We start from the raw sequence: 14,895 nt of genomic DNA on the forward strand, positions 1-14,895 counted from the left end.
GCTTATAACAAAATAATCGATGTAATGTAGGAATGACTATTCTCCTTGGAAGCTCGATCAATACGGGCTATAACGAAGTTACGGCAATAACGAAGTAATCGCCGGGCCCCTTCAACTTCGTTATAACGAGGTTCAACTTAGTTATACCCAGACGAGGGTTTCAGAGTCAGAAGACTAAAAGAACAATATGCGGATTAATTATTAAGGGCTGCCGTCGCGGTGGCTCAGTGGTTATTGCACTCGGCTGCTGACCTGAAAGACGCCGGTTCGATCCCGGCCGCGGCGGTCGAATTTCGATGGAGGCGAAATTCTAGAGGCCCGTGCACTGTGCGATGTCAGTGCAAGTTGAAGAACCCCAGGTGGTCTAAATTTTCGAAGCCCTTCACTACGGCGTACCTCATAGCCTGACCCGCTTTGGGACGTTAAACCCCCATAACAAACAAACTAATTATTAAGGTGAACTGGAGAAGTTCTATTAATGAGCATAAATCAAATTCCTTCGATGATGTTATCAAGGGACTAGTGAATCAGCGATATTTGGTCACTGCGGCGATCCGACTACAGGCAGGAGCTCCATGTTAGAAGTACTTGCTGTAGGGCTAGATGGTTCGTCATAAAAGTTTTGATTGGTGCAAAGGAACAAACACAGGAAGACACAAAGACAGAAAGAGCGCCTATGTTGGGAATGACAACAAAGCCTATTTTTTTATCAGCTTCAATTGCAGAAAGATTGCTCTAAGAGAAGCCGATATTTTTGTAATTGAAGCTGGTAAAGTAGGAGGCTATGTCGTCATTCCCTACAAGACACTCTTTCTGGCTCCGTGTCTTCCTATGTTTGTTCTTTTGAGCCATTCAAAAATTCCATGCTAGGAGTTGGGAAGGCAGAGCAAGAGGCGAAATTCAAATGCTATGGGACACTGAGACCGGAGTGAGCAACATAGGAATTGGCAAAGAATTAAAAATACTTCCTTTAGAGGAAGGGGGAACAAAATTTCGTCGAGGCGCCACCAGTCGGCTATCCTTCGATGCGCCCGTGTTGTCGACTTTGTTCTGTACTTGTCCAAGAGCGCTACCAATTCCGTTATGGGTCACTGTACCGCTCTTTCTTGTTGCTTTTTTATCTCTTGTAAACAAAGTGATCATGATGTGTGCTGCAGCTGGAGAGCGAAGGACATATTGACACCGCGAAAACAACGTAACACTATTCCAGCCATTTTCACAAAGCACAAAGCTTTTGGTGCCATGAAACTGTTTACTAGTGCCCGCATCTTGGACACCTATTAAGGGTTTGCCGGCACATTAACGCCGGCCGATTAGAAACTAAGGTAATGCCAGCAAAGAATCTAATTCTTAAAACAGATGCTTGGGCAAGTTGGTAACTGATTTTCACCGGAGCAGCGCGCATTAAGACACGGACACGAAGGGAGACACGACACACACGAGCGCTGACTTTCAACTGGTGTTTATTGTTTGGAACGAGGCATATATACAGTTCCAACAACACAAGGAAAACAAACCATCCATTCATAGATTCATAGTCAATTCACGCATGTCGCACTGAACAAGGACGATAGCAACATTATCATTTTCCCTTCGCTAAAAATGCCAATTCTTTAAAACCGACCGATAAAGAGGAGCTACTGACGCATGCGTCTTTAGACCAGGCGATGTGCGCTGCTTCGATTATTTCGCGTGTTAATTGGTCACTGTGTTTACTTAAGATTTGTGTGCGAGTGAAGTCAGGGTGGCAAGTTTGGCGGTTTGTTTTCCTGGTGTTGTTGGAGCTGTATATATGCCTCGTTCCAAACAATAAACACTAGTCGAAAGTCAGCGCTCGTGTGTGTCGCGTCTCCTTTCGTGTCCGTGTCTTAGTGCGCGCTGTTCCGGTGAAAAATCTAATTCTTGTATTGTTAAACATCTTGTGGCGCGCCGAAGCCCACTTTTGGGATTCCAAGCTTGCATCTTCCCGCGTACAGAAATGACTGCTTCGCCAGCCATCTGTGGACAACGAACGCAAGTTCCTAAATCTTATCGTCAGTGGCTGGTGGGCGTGGAACTGATCAGTTTAACCGCAGCGGCAACGGCTCGCGGACGCACGCTAAAGCCGCTTGTCCGTTTTTCAGCTGGCGGCCAGTTCACTGCCGTTCCAAGGGAAGACTGACTCGTCGCGTTGCCCGGGATCCATGCTTCGCTGCTTCGGCAAGCTTATACATCGACGGTTTGAAGACGTATTGTGACGCGCGAAGCCCACTTCTGGGATTTAAAGCTCATCTTCCCGCGTACGGACGTGACGGTTGTACCCGCCAAGAGTGGACAACGGACGCAAGTTTATACATCTTATCATCGGTGGCTGGTGGGCATGGAACTGTTCACTTTGGCAGCGGCGTCAACGGCTCACGGATGCAGGCTAACACCGCTCTTCTGTTTTTGAGGTTGGTGGCATATTGTTTGCAATGCCTGACGACGTACATTGTGTAATGTCGATGCTGCCGCTGCAGTAAGTGTTGCTAAGCTGTCGTGTTTTTTTCTAAAGTGTTATCGCACTGCTGCATGGGGACATCCTTTGATGATATAGAAGGGGTTTCCTAACTATAGGGCAGGCTCGCATCCTGGTTGCATTGATGACGTGGTGAAGGCTGAGAAGGCCCCTAAAGTATCAGTGAGATTGTCAAGGTGATAAACGAATTGGTCACTAAGCTAGATGCTTTCGCAGTAGATATGAAAGCTCACGTCATGAAGGTTGAAGGCTCCAGCACGGAAATTAAATCTGAAGTTGGTAAAATGTGTAATTCAGTTGAGTTCAAGAATGTTGAGCTTTGAACAGTTAAAATCTTGAGTGCTTTCGGCGAGAGCTTACAGAGGTGAGGATTGAAAACCAAGAGATTCAGGAACAAAATCAAGAGATGACTAGACAGCTATCCGACGCCAAGAGGGAGATTGTTGATCTTGAGCAGCACGGAAGGAACAGTGCAGCCGCCCACAGTCCTGACACGAATGACGGAGCGCGTTGCCTGGACTGCCGTCATCGCCACGAAGCGATAGTCATCACTGCCAGGTAATGCTCTCGGTATGCTTACGGTGGCAGACGATAGCAGATGCGCAGCTCGCTTTGACCGCTTTTTCCCTTGTGCTTGACCGCCGCGTGGACAGCGTGCTCGTCATGTTGGCATTTCTGTGCTTTTTGCTCGCCGATGCGGCTAAATCACTAAACAAGTTTTGTCAAGTTCTGTAACATGTGGATAAAAGTCTCAATAAGAAAAAGAAACACTTCCCTTAGAAAAAGGGGCATCTGATACCATTCTAATTCCAACCCCGCTAAGACATCTGCTTGCTTAGACTTGCACAATAAGCGACTTTGCAGCTGCTATCCCTGAAAAGCTGCATCGAGGCACCCTTGAGAATAAAGGCTCGCCGCGCCCTCTGAAGCTCGTGAGGACTGCTTGCAGAACCATCCGCACTTGGTGGAGGGAGGTGTACCCACGGGCGCCGTTCACTGGTTCAGCCAGGCACGTGCCCGGGTGCTTACAAAAGCCGAAGCCTAAGCCGAAGCTATTGACCAGAGAGCGCGGTCGAGCGCCAAAGAGCAAAACACCGAAAGCCCCCAGCCGCCGCCCTTCCACACGTTTTGAGTTTGGCCGGGTAAACGAATAAAGCGAGTCTTGTTAGCGTTGCCGGAGAACTGTTCCGGGATGTTCGTGTGGATCTCTCCCCTCATTCTTTAAGCAGATAGGATTAGAAAATTTGCACACGGTAAAGTCTTTTCGGGGGCTAAAAGCTTCACCTCAATTTTTATTAGTCTCTGAAAAACTTGTAATTACCCTCTCAAAGACCAACTGCATGAAGGAGCAATAGCCATAGTTACCCACCTCACAGAGCGCGAGGGCGAAATGTTGCGTTTAGTTGCATTTCATCACTTTTTATTAACAGATTAGAGAAGCACCGACTGAAGTATCTTATTATCAAGCCCAGCAATTCTTGACCAGAGCATTTTCAACTGGAAATAGTTTATGAACGAATTTTTTTTTTCATGTATTCTAAGATTTCACTATAACAATCAATTGGTCGACGGGCTTGCATTTTTTTTTCTATTAACTTTATTGCTATCGTCAGAATCATTCTCGACTCGTACTCTACGGTAGACTTAACTCATGCAAGCGATGGAAACACTTTAAAAGAAGGATATTGACGCGCATGTGAAGAATGAAATATTAGAATCAGAATCAGAATCAAGAAGTCTTTATGGAGTAACACGAACAAAATGTATACACAGATATTTGGACCGATAGCCAATGAGGCTAGTAAGGGGTCCAATACAAAATAACATATAGGACAGCAATCACAAACACTTTGAAGAAAAACTAATTTTGTAGCCTTGCTTCCATTCCCAAAAAATGTTTCTTGCATGTCAGTTTGAAATTCCTAGCTTGCTTTATTTCAATTGGCAACGAGTTCCAAATTTTCGCTCCTGTAAATTCTATTCGTCTTTCTCCGTACGCATTATGGCAAATAGGAAGGTTAAAATTGCCATTGCTGGCTTGTCTAGTGTTGCGGACGGGAATACTGAATGCACCAAGAGGTAAGGGGTAGTTGGTATTTATAATATTGTTAACCATAAGAGCTATTTTGTAATCGCGTAAGGTTGTGAATGACATGATTTGCATTGCGTCAAAAATGTTATTGTTAGAACTATTCGATGAAGGTAATCCAATGGTTTTCAAGGCACGTTTTTGTAGTCTTAGCAATGCTGATAAATACGTTTTGTATGTGATTCCCCATGATTCACTGCAATAACTGAGATGACTGTGACATAATGAAAAATACAGTGATCTAGGAATATCAGGTGGAAAGTGCCGCCGTGCCTTAGCCAAGGTAAAACAACCAACAACTGCCAATATTTCCATAACAGTAGCCTAAAGTATTCCAATATTCAAAATTTAGCCCAACAAAGCTGCATTTGTTCGGTGAAATCTAGAAAAGGATGAGCGGCCGCCTGACCAGCAGAAGCGATCCAAGCAGCACGGCTGCCCAGCATTAGAAATAAATGTCTTCACTCTGGTCCCCTTTCGGACCAACTTTTGCCAATACATTTCCAATATAGGATCGATTACCTGTGCTTCTCTGTGGCGTCGTCACAATCACAGCTGGCGTTCTTTCTTTCTTAGTTTTTGTATTTAGGACACGCTCCTTTTCTTTTTTTTTTAAGGCGCAGTCTTGTTGCGTAAACATGGAGCGAAGGACCACTCTTAGCCACTGGTCAACCTTGAACTTGTTCCTATCGAAGCAATTGCCGACAGAATAATATTGAAGAAGCTTAGCTTGTTGCGCCAGTTGGTGCATGGTAAGTAGAAAACCAGCGGGAAGGACGCGTTCACAAGCAGGAGAAGTGCACAGGACAACGCTGGAAACGGAACAGGAAATTCTTTACTTGGTGAATGACCGTATCAGGCAGCACCGCACTTCGCTGCAGCCAGGCAACACAGCAAATCTGCCAAGACATTGCAAGCCCTGCAAAAACTGCACCCCTCTGTTCCATAATCTCAGAATCATCGGCCGCGGCAAAAGGCAGATAGAACGAGAAATCTTAAAAGCCTTCAAAATCAAGCAGTTAGGAACTGAATGCGTCAGCGACAGCTCTGTTAGGTTCACGGCAAAAGAGGGCAGTTTCATGAATGGGACATAGGTTGCCACATGCAATCTTCGATCGCTTAATCAATTTTGTGTTTGCTGTTTTGTTAATGGTGCACTGAAGAGGATTCTTAACTTGTCTTTTTGCCGTTCCTACACGTTCCTAGCATTCTTAGAAACTGCAACTTATTGCCCTGTATGGCCGATTTCCCTAATTAAATCGAATTAACGTCCGGCTCCCGCCCTTTTTTTTTGAATTCTGCCTCGTACGATGGGCGGAGTCGACCAACGCGTGAAGTTCCTTTCAGCCAGCTCCGTGGAGGCTTTGCTTTCGCTTTATTTTGTTTTTTAGGTTTCCATGAATAAATAGTTTCATTCGCAGATAATATAGCCGCAAAATAAGCCCGCAGAAATAAAAATACGCGCGGACTATTTGCTACTACGGACTACTACGTATTACTCCGCCGATGGCAGAGCGGCAAGCCGCCACGGGACTGGGTGAAAGGCACTCCACGCGTTGGTCGACTCCGCCCACCGTACGAGGCAGAATTCAAAAAAAGGGCGGGAGCCGGCCGTTAATTCGATTTAATTTGGGAAATCGGCCATACAGGGCAATAAGTCGCAGTTTCTAAGAATGCTAGGAACGTGTAGATCGAGTTCCCGCGGCAAAAAGACAAGTTCAGATTCCTCTTCAGTGCACCTTTAACGTTTGTGGTGCTCTCGCGCATGTGCGCCCTGTTCTGATGTTCGCGATTCACCAAGTAAAGAATTTTCAGTTGTGTTTCCGGCGTTGTCCTGTGTACTTCTCCTGCTTGTGAACGCGTCCTTTCCGCTGATTTCCTACTTACCGGCAGAATAAGCAAGGCTAATTCCACCTGTAGCATACAAAAACTCAACTCAACTCAGCGCCGGTCCGCACAAGACCTTCATATCCATGCGGGTTAGTTTGCGTTGAGTCAGTGGTCTTTCATTGTTTGTTTATCCGCCTCTCCAAGATTTAGCGTTCTGAGTTGTTTCTTGCGTCCTCCCGAGTTGGATATCCGCGGCTTGTTAAAGGTCAGTCGCCTTGTTCACGGAACACGTCGGTAGCCTTTGCTATTCGCCGGTCTTGCTGGCTTGATTTCGAGCTTCTGCGAAATATTAACACGTGTCTGCTGAACGTCCTATTCTTGGTAGTCAGTAAATGGTTTTCTAAAGGCAGCACACCCCAATTCTTCACGCGTACCCATTTCTTGGATGGTTACGCGCACAGGTTTTTACTTGAGCACATTCTTTTGTATATTACTATTATTATTATAAAATTATTTTTATGCGAAGCGCTTAAACTCTACTAAAGGTGAATAAATAGCCAAGTGTTTCATTTAACGTGGGTAAGACAACATAATTTGTGTAACTTTAAAAGCCGAGAAAAGCGGTAAGCACGCCATTCGCATTATCGAGCCATTCCTACACTGCATGGCTCAAAGAATGATGGTGTCTGTAATTTCTGAACTCAATATCAGTAAATCTCAATGTCCGTAAAGTAAACAAGGTTCTCATCAGCTGTCCTTGTCCTTGAAACTCAAAACACCTCACAAAGAGTACTGGTTCGTTTTCATCGTCAATGCTTTTCGAGCTAGGGAGACCAAATAAAAGCTTAGCGATATCTGTATTTAGGCTTAGTACAACTCACTTTTATTATTTTTTGTAATATAATTCTTATACTAAGAGTAGCCAGAAAGAAATGTGCGTGATTTGTCTGAATCGTGATTCCGTTAGCAGAAGAAATAGAAAAAATCAGCTGGTCATTTCAGGTGAGCCATAAGTAATCACTTTCAGGTAATGAGCACAAGGTTATGTGGTGATCTGAGCATCATCATCGATTAACATGGAAGGTGCAAAAATGGTATGAATTGTCACGAATATATTCCTGATAACAATGCTATAGATAGCCGTTTGCGGGCTTCGAAGTGAATCACGAAGTATAGACACAGCTGCTTTGTTGGCTTCATTAACTCGGCAGATTTTAACGAGAATTCCAGCTTTCTTTTATCTTCTCACAGGCGCTTCTGTCTAGCTTCCAACAGCACTCTAAATGCTTTCAAATATTCTTATAAATCCTGTGATGCTACTGTTTTGCTTTTGGCCGCCAATATTTTGCTTTTAGCCGGGGAAATTTGGATATATAGTAAAGGGTCTCTGATTTTGGATTCTCTTCGAGCGCGAATGCCATAGTGCACTGCTTAGTGATACAGCGCTGGAGGATGGAAGTAGCGGAAGTCCTACGTCAATGCAAATTTCTCGATCAACAAAAAAGACACTGAAACCGGAAATAGAAACACCATCGCCTGGGATGGCGCGTTCGGAACTGCAACCGAATGCTCAGAGCAGAAGACACTCCTATCCCGGATCGAACGCCTTGAAGCGCTTTTTTCTTTGTCATCCTTAGCTAGCGTGCACTGCAGTCTTGCGTTCCATTGCATCGCTTCTTGCCTTGCTGCATTTGCTGCAGATGCAGCGTCGTTTCCTTCTTGAGCCAGTCCGCTCCCGATAAAGGATGCTTTTCGAGCTTCACTCTTCTCTGCCCAGGGTTGGTCTCTCGTACGACCGAAATAAGCTGAGGACTGCTGAATGTTCCATTAGACGTTGGAATAGGTCCTCGAAAATGGGATTGAAATCCGCTACGCAAGGCTCTAGTGGCTGGCTATCGCAATGCTTTGGCTGTTACTATCTCTACCATTACGATTTATGAGCTGCTTCTAAAAGTGAAGGAGATTAGCGTTTGAGATTGTAATTGCGTTTTTAAAATGCTATTTTCTTTTCCCGGCTCAATTAGGAGTTCGAAACGGGCCACCTTGTGATGCGTCTTCCTCCATTCATTGCTGTACCAGTCTGAAAGACGTGCCGGTAATGCCTTAGCAGAGCTTTTTACGTAGTTCGTTGTTGCACCCATTTCACTGTCCGGTGCTGTTATCTCAGTAAAAAGAAGGAAATCCAAGGCAATCTCCGGTCTTCAGAAACTGCTTTCTAATTCTACATCCTGTCATCTAAATAACCTACCTTCTTCGCTCTTGGAGGACACAGCAAGCACAACGTACCAGTAAATATTTTATTGCGAAAGCACTACTTCCCGAGGTCTAACCGGCTCACCGAGTTTAAGTGAAGCTTGACCTTCAGAGTGACCTTGGCTAAACCATAAATAAATAAAATAAATATTGCCCCGACTGGGCGCAAAACGATCAACTTCGCTAACCACTGTACGAGAGCACTATGCTATCACCGCGTTTTGTTTCCAATATATTATTTACTACACGAGGCTACGCGTGTACAGAAATGGCTATATACAGATTATTGACAGAAGCCGCCGCAGTGGCTCAATGGTTGTGGCACTCGGCTGCTGACCTAAAACACGCGGGTTCGATCCCGGCTGTGGCGTTTGAGTTTCGATGGAGGCGAAATTCTAGGGGCCCGTGTAGAGTGCGACCACGTTGCAGGTTAAAGAACCCTAGGTGATCGAAATTTCCGGAGCTCTTCACTAAGGCGTCCCTCATAGCCTGAGTCGCTTTGAGACGGTAAATCCCATAAACCGAACCAGGTTATTTACAAAGCACTCAGCTAGTAGTTGTACTGCCTTAGTTTCACAGAAGACTACGCAACTAATAGGATGGCAATGATAGACACCGCATCATTATCGGAAAAAAAGTCCGGCAGATATGCCGCCGACCAAGCCTCGTGTTAAACTGCAATCCACTCTCGCACTGTGCAATGCACATCTTCACCTTCATCAACTAATACTAGTAGGCAACTGATATCAACCCCTCGGACTGTGCATTGCACAGTCTAATGTTCATCAGCTAATACTACTACCGAGCTAATATCGTCGACAGACGTGCCAACGTCCCAGAAAAGCAAAACGAAGAGCCAGCCAGGTTAAACACATGCTTTCGCACGCCTACTCGGTTTAAAACCTTCCTCTAATTTTTTCGACCTTATGTGCGAAACGCTGGATTTTAACATTTTGCTTCATCCACACTTAGTTTATGTTAGAATACGTCTAACGATTAACTTAATGTCCGTTAGTAGCAGTGGTTTAGTGGCTACGGCACCCGGCATTTGAAACGAACAGTGCGAGATCTAATCCCAGCAACCACAGCCATATTTCGATGCAAGCAAAATGGGAACACGCGCTAGTGCTTTGAGATATAAGAGTGTGCTAAAAAAAAGCCCCCAGGGTCGAAATTATTCCAGCGCCCTCAACTGCGGCGTCCTTCATGTCTCTTACTCCACAATTTACAATTCAGAAAACACCCATTGCCATACTATAAATTACTTGCTTAAAATTGAATTCATCAAGCTAAACTCGCTTGCGCATTTTGTACTTCAAACGTAGCCTCAATTCTTTTCTATTTCACTGTGAACGTATTAGGTTATTTTAAGAAAAACGGCACAATATATCCCATTCCATTCTGTCAAACTTCCAGTGGTTTACACTGGTCAAACTTGCTATAAGCACTTCCTTGTTGCCTAATGTAAGCAGGGTCAAAGGTACGTTTGTCTTGCTGGCGGATTCCATCTAGCCTGCCAAGCCGGACGGTAGTTCCGGAAGAAAAGCCGAGACATCCGTAAGCTTCGGTGCGGCTCAAGCTGATTAGCGAGAGCTAATTACCTACGTACGCAAAGAACCACCGTTCACCCACCGCATGCAGTCAACTGCACCCAAGCCTCGGCCTCAACGAACAGCTTGCGATGTGAGAACAGCGTCCACACTTAAGCACAAGTTGCGGTCGCGGTCGAACTCAAATCTTCCGCCCTAAGCGGCTCCAGCAAAGGTTGCGCGTTCGGTCTTCCGAAGAACCTGTTGCAGCGCGGCGGTAAGGGCACCCATTCTATTACGGGATGTAAACATTGTGCCGCCTATTCTTTCAAGGGCCAACGAGCGGTGTCGTTCCTTCTTGGGTGCCAGCCGCGGCGAGGCTTGGGGAGAAGCAACGGTTTCTGAGCGGAGACCGCTACATAGGCGAGCGGTTTGTTAATCGGGTTCTCTCGAGGCAGCGTCTCGGCCGCCTCGGAGCGGGCTGATAGGTTTTTTGTTCCCTGCTTGCCGGCTCCGGGCTCGTTAGGGCACACCGGAACCGCTCGGTAAACGGTGCACTCTCGGCGGTTTCTGGCAGGATCATTTGTCTCGCGGGGATATGTGTGCCGTTCAAGACGGTTGCGTCAGGTGAGCGAAGCGTGGAGAGCCACCTTTCGGCGAGGCGGGAACTGGATTGAGTGTCACGGCGTGGATGCACGGCGTAGCCGCTTCTCTTCCTGGGTCTGTGTAAGGAAGAAGCGGAGGGGGAGGTTGGAAGGAATGGGCAGGCGTGATGTCGCTTGGTTGGCTGTGCGTTCGCGAAAGAATGAACAGGGATGTGTTTCTGAACCGTGAAGAAAAGTTTACGCTCGCTAGAACTTGTAACACCTTCAGCATGGTCCTTTGGCTCTGAAGCAAGTCATACTACTTGGAAACCTATTATCACGGTGATTTTATGCGATAGAATAGAACCCGCACCAGAGGCGAACGCCGGTGGCAACCGACCGGCATCGTTCGGAGTAAAGAACCAGCGACGACTGTCTCGCGTTATCTAGAAAAAAGTCATTGGCAGGCGGCCTGTGAATTCACACGAGGGGAGAAATCCTGTTTGGCTGGAGGGACATGACGTGACCAGACTATAAGTGACATCATCGGACCGCATAATGCCCATCGGCTGAACGCAAGTGACGTCTCCAGAGCGCCACTGACGTCAACAGATCAGGCTCAGATAATGTACGCAAGAGGTCGTGAACAGCAACCTGAATGTCACAAGCGCAACCAGACACTTTCGCCAGAGGCATCAACAGCTTTGAATGCTATCGCATTGCCAGTACATGAAGAATCAGATATCCCAGTGTGTGTTTTTTTTTTACTTTCTGAAGCCTAGCTTTGACGGAGACCATTCCTGTCGGGAACGGTCACGACGGAAATGCATCGACCAGAGGCCATTTGTCAGAAGACGTCGGTGCGTGGGCACCAGGGTTCTTGCGAAGCATGCAGTCTCCTCGGGTCATGACACTGACTGGGAAAACGCGACGATCATCCGTAAAGAACGAGGCAAAACGATACTGCTTCACCTGAAATCTCATCACGTCCATATGACTGCGCACAAACCCTATCGAAACAGCTGCAACGTGGCCCCAATATCCACCCATTGCTTACGTCTCCACATGAAGCATGTACAGCCGACATTAAAATTACAATAATAATAAAATCTTTATTGTTCATAAAGGAGGCCTAGAACTTGTCTGGCAGTTTCTGGCAGTCAGGTCTGTCAGTGCTTTCGTGCCTTCGTTGTGAAGGGGGTTCTTTTAGCGGAGCCGAAACGTCTTTTAACCTCTAACGAGCTTTCAGCACTCCATTCCATTTCGTCATATTTACTTTAAAAAGGGTTTTCCTCGTTTACAGCCGTCGGCATGCGACCCTATTATTTTTCTGGTCGTCACGTGGGGATATTTATTTTTCGTTCGTTCCTCTGGACGCGCCAGCATTTCGCTCTAGGAAACAGGATTCCTTGATGCAAATTCTGCGATATACAGCAATCTCCAAGGCGATGTGCACAGGTTACTTGAAAACTGCCCAGCCGTTCTTAAACAGAGGCCACCCAGCCGCTATGGCCATTCTCACCACTGCTTCGGAGTGTGTCGTTTCATACGGCCCCTCTGACCTGGTATCCTGACATTGCCCAGGAACTCAGCTGTAATATGTCAGGGGCTGCTGCAACACGGAACAGAAAGTATAAGTCATTGGAAGCGACTTGTTTATTTGGGTAAACTTGTAGCCACAACGAAGATAATTTACTGTCTGGCGGCGGTGGCAACCCGGTGATAGCTAGATTCGTTTCTTTTCTTTTACTTCCTGGTTAATACTCGCCTCTGTTCCAGTTTTTTAGCAGTGTGAGTGAACGGCTCCCGCCTATTTGTCTTAGCAGTGATTACTATGCGTCTTTGTGACTAGGACTCGCCCATCTGTTTACGACCTTGCAACAACGAGGTTAATCGTCCATGCGTCAACGGAACTTCATCTCCCTCGAAGGGTGAGGTAAACAATTGCAAGCCGCTCCTTTGAAGACCGCTCCCTTTCGTGCGTTATGCAATCGGCCAGAAGGCGCACTCATCCCGCTGCTAGGAAATTCATTTGCAATGCTTCTCGTTGCTCTCATTCGTATTCTGCGTAGTCGGAAATCATTGCGTCCTGGTCTTTACAATGCCATGTTGACGTAATCATTGTTATTACTCCTATCGACAAGAAACGGAACACACCATCATCATCATCAGCCTGACTACGCCCGCTGCAAGGCAAAGGCCTCTCCCATGCCTCTCCAATTAATCTTGGTCTTTGCCAGCTGCGATCACCGTATCCCCGAAAATTTCCTAAACTCATCCGCCCACCTAACTTTCTGCCGCCCCCTGTTACGATTGCCTTCTCTTGGAATCCAATACGTTACCCTTATGGACCAGCCGTTATCTTGCCTTCGCATTACATGCCCTGTCCAAGCCCACTTCTTCCTTTTGCTTTCGACTATGGTGTCATTAACCCGCGTTTGTTCTCTCACCCACTCCACCCGCTTCCGATCTCTTAACGTTACACCTATCATTTTTCTTTCCATAGCTCGCTGCGTTGTCCTTATCTTAAGATAAACCCTCTTTGTTAGCCTCCACACACATAACAAAATTGAATTGTGGAGAACGATTCGCAGCATTCACGGGCTATAAATGCCCACGAATTTAAAACCGGGCTTTGGTTTTATATTCATTTTACTCTTTGTTACTGTCTTTTTTTTTTTGCGAAAGCGTAAACACCTAATTATTACACTCATCCGTTTTCACTCTATCATCACAGCGCACTCGCAACGCTGCACATGGAAATTTCTTCCTTCCGAAGACGAAAAATATCTATGGAGAAAGGACCATAGCTCATGGGGGGACAAAGCTGCGGAATGCCCTTACAGATTACGTTAAGCAAAGCAGTAATTTTCCAGTCATGTTAAAAAATATTATAAATTGGAGTAATGAGAATGCACTTTCTGTCCAGTTTGGTTTTTTTTTATGCCGGATTGTGTAGAAAATTCCCACTTGTGTGTAAACGCATATTTTTTCAGTTTATACCTTTGTTGATTAACTAGATTTCAATTTTCTATTGAATGCAAGAGCCTTCATCATGTATAATGTAAATAGTTTGTTCTTGTGCCTGCCTTTAGTTTCACAACATATAATTTGCGTGCGTCCCAACTAGTTTTAGCTAGGTATCCAGATGTCTTTTAAAACACGCTCTGTACAAACGTTCAGAAATCAAATTCAGTTCAAGACAGGAGCGGTGGTGCGCCGTCATCTTAGTCGTGGAAACAATGGGCCCTAATATTGTCGAATTTCTCTTGGTAAATGCGTAGTCCTTGAAAGTCCGTGTTTTGTCGAGGCGTTGAACTAGTTTGGACAGCGACCCTCTAAGCCAGTGAGGAAATGCTGCGAACTGGTGCCGGGCGTACCGAACACGTGCCGAAAACATCATTGTTTGCATAAGTGCTCTTTCCTTACGCCAGCAGCTTACGGACGGAAGATAAACACTTCCGTCCCTTTGTTTGCTGCTCTGAACCTTACCTTGTTACCCTCAACACCGAAAATACAAGCGGGGCCCTTTACATTTGTTTGTTTCCGGAAGCAGCGCCATGACCGGCATATGGACCTAGATTTACAGACTTGTTTTCACGGAAAGTTCCTTCATCATTCAGGATGGCCATAGAGGCAAGTGAATATTGCGCAAAAGGATATCGCATATAGTAAGGGCGTATAAGTGGTAGAGGTATAAAATGGTAGTCAAACGAAAAGAAAATAGAGCGAGGTAAGAAAATTAAATATCTCAGAAGGAAAGCATGTGGCAAACATAACTTTAAAGTACAAACTTAGTGAAGCAGTGTAGCGTCTTTGTTGCTGATGGACGGACTCAGACACGCTCAATTCAGTCGAGGGCAGGAAAGAAACTCAATTTATTCTGAGCTTGATGATTTTTTTATGGCGCAGGGGCATCTGTGGTAAAAAAAAGTGCTATGGCGCACAGTGTTTCTCGGCTACAGGATGTGGGGCAATAAGTCCATTTTCAAAACAATTAGCTCACAGAAGCCGAGCATCAGTACAGGGCAACACTTGTACCTGTTGTATCACCGGCCTGCACCAGGCGGCACTGGGGATTGAACCCTGCACTTCCAGCTTGAGAGGCGGATG

General features: G+C 45.9%; 1 protein-coding gene across 1 annotated transcript in view; it reads left to right on the plus strand.

Annotated features, from left to right (window-relative positions):
• Positions 1–2,088: 2,088 nt before the first annotated feature.
• ktub (Tub domain-containing protein ktub) overlaps positions 2,089–14,895 on the plus strand; it is a 339,341-nt gene continuing 326,534 nt past the window's right edge. Inside the window, exon 1 of the mRNA XM_089559802.1 lies at positions 2,089–2,432. Coding sequence (XP_089415928.1) covers positions 2,401–2,432 — 32 coding nt within the window. The 5' untranslated portion in view covers positions 2,089–2,400. The remainder of the gene's footprint in view (positions 2,433–14,895) is intronic.

Source organism: Amblyomma mixtum, chromosome 9 (genome assembly GCF_055824585.1).
Source record: "Amblyomma mixtum isolate Tamu chromosome 9, ASM5582458v1, whole genome shotgun sequence".
In the NCBI taxonomy this organism is placed as follows: domain Eukaryota; kingdom Metazoa; phylum Arthropoda; class Arachnida; order Ixodida; family Ixodidae; genus Amblyomma; species Amblyomma mixtum.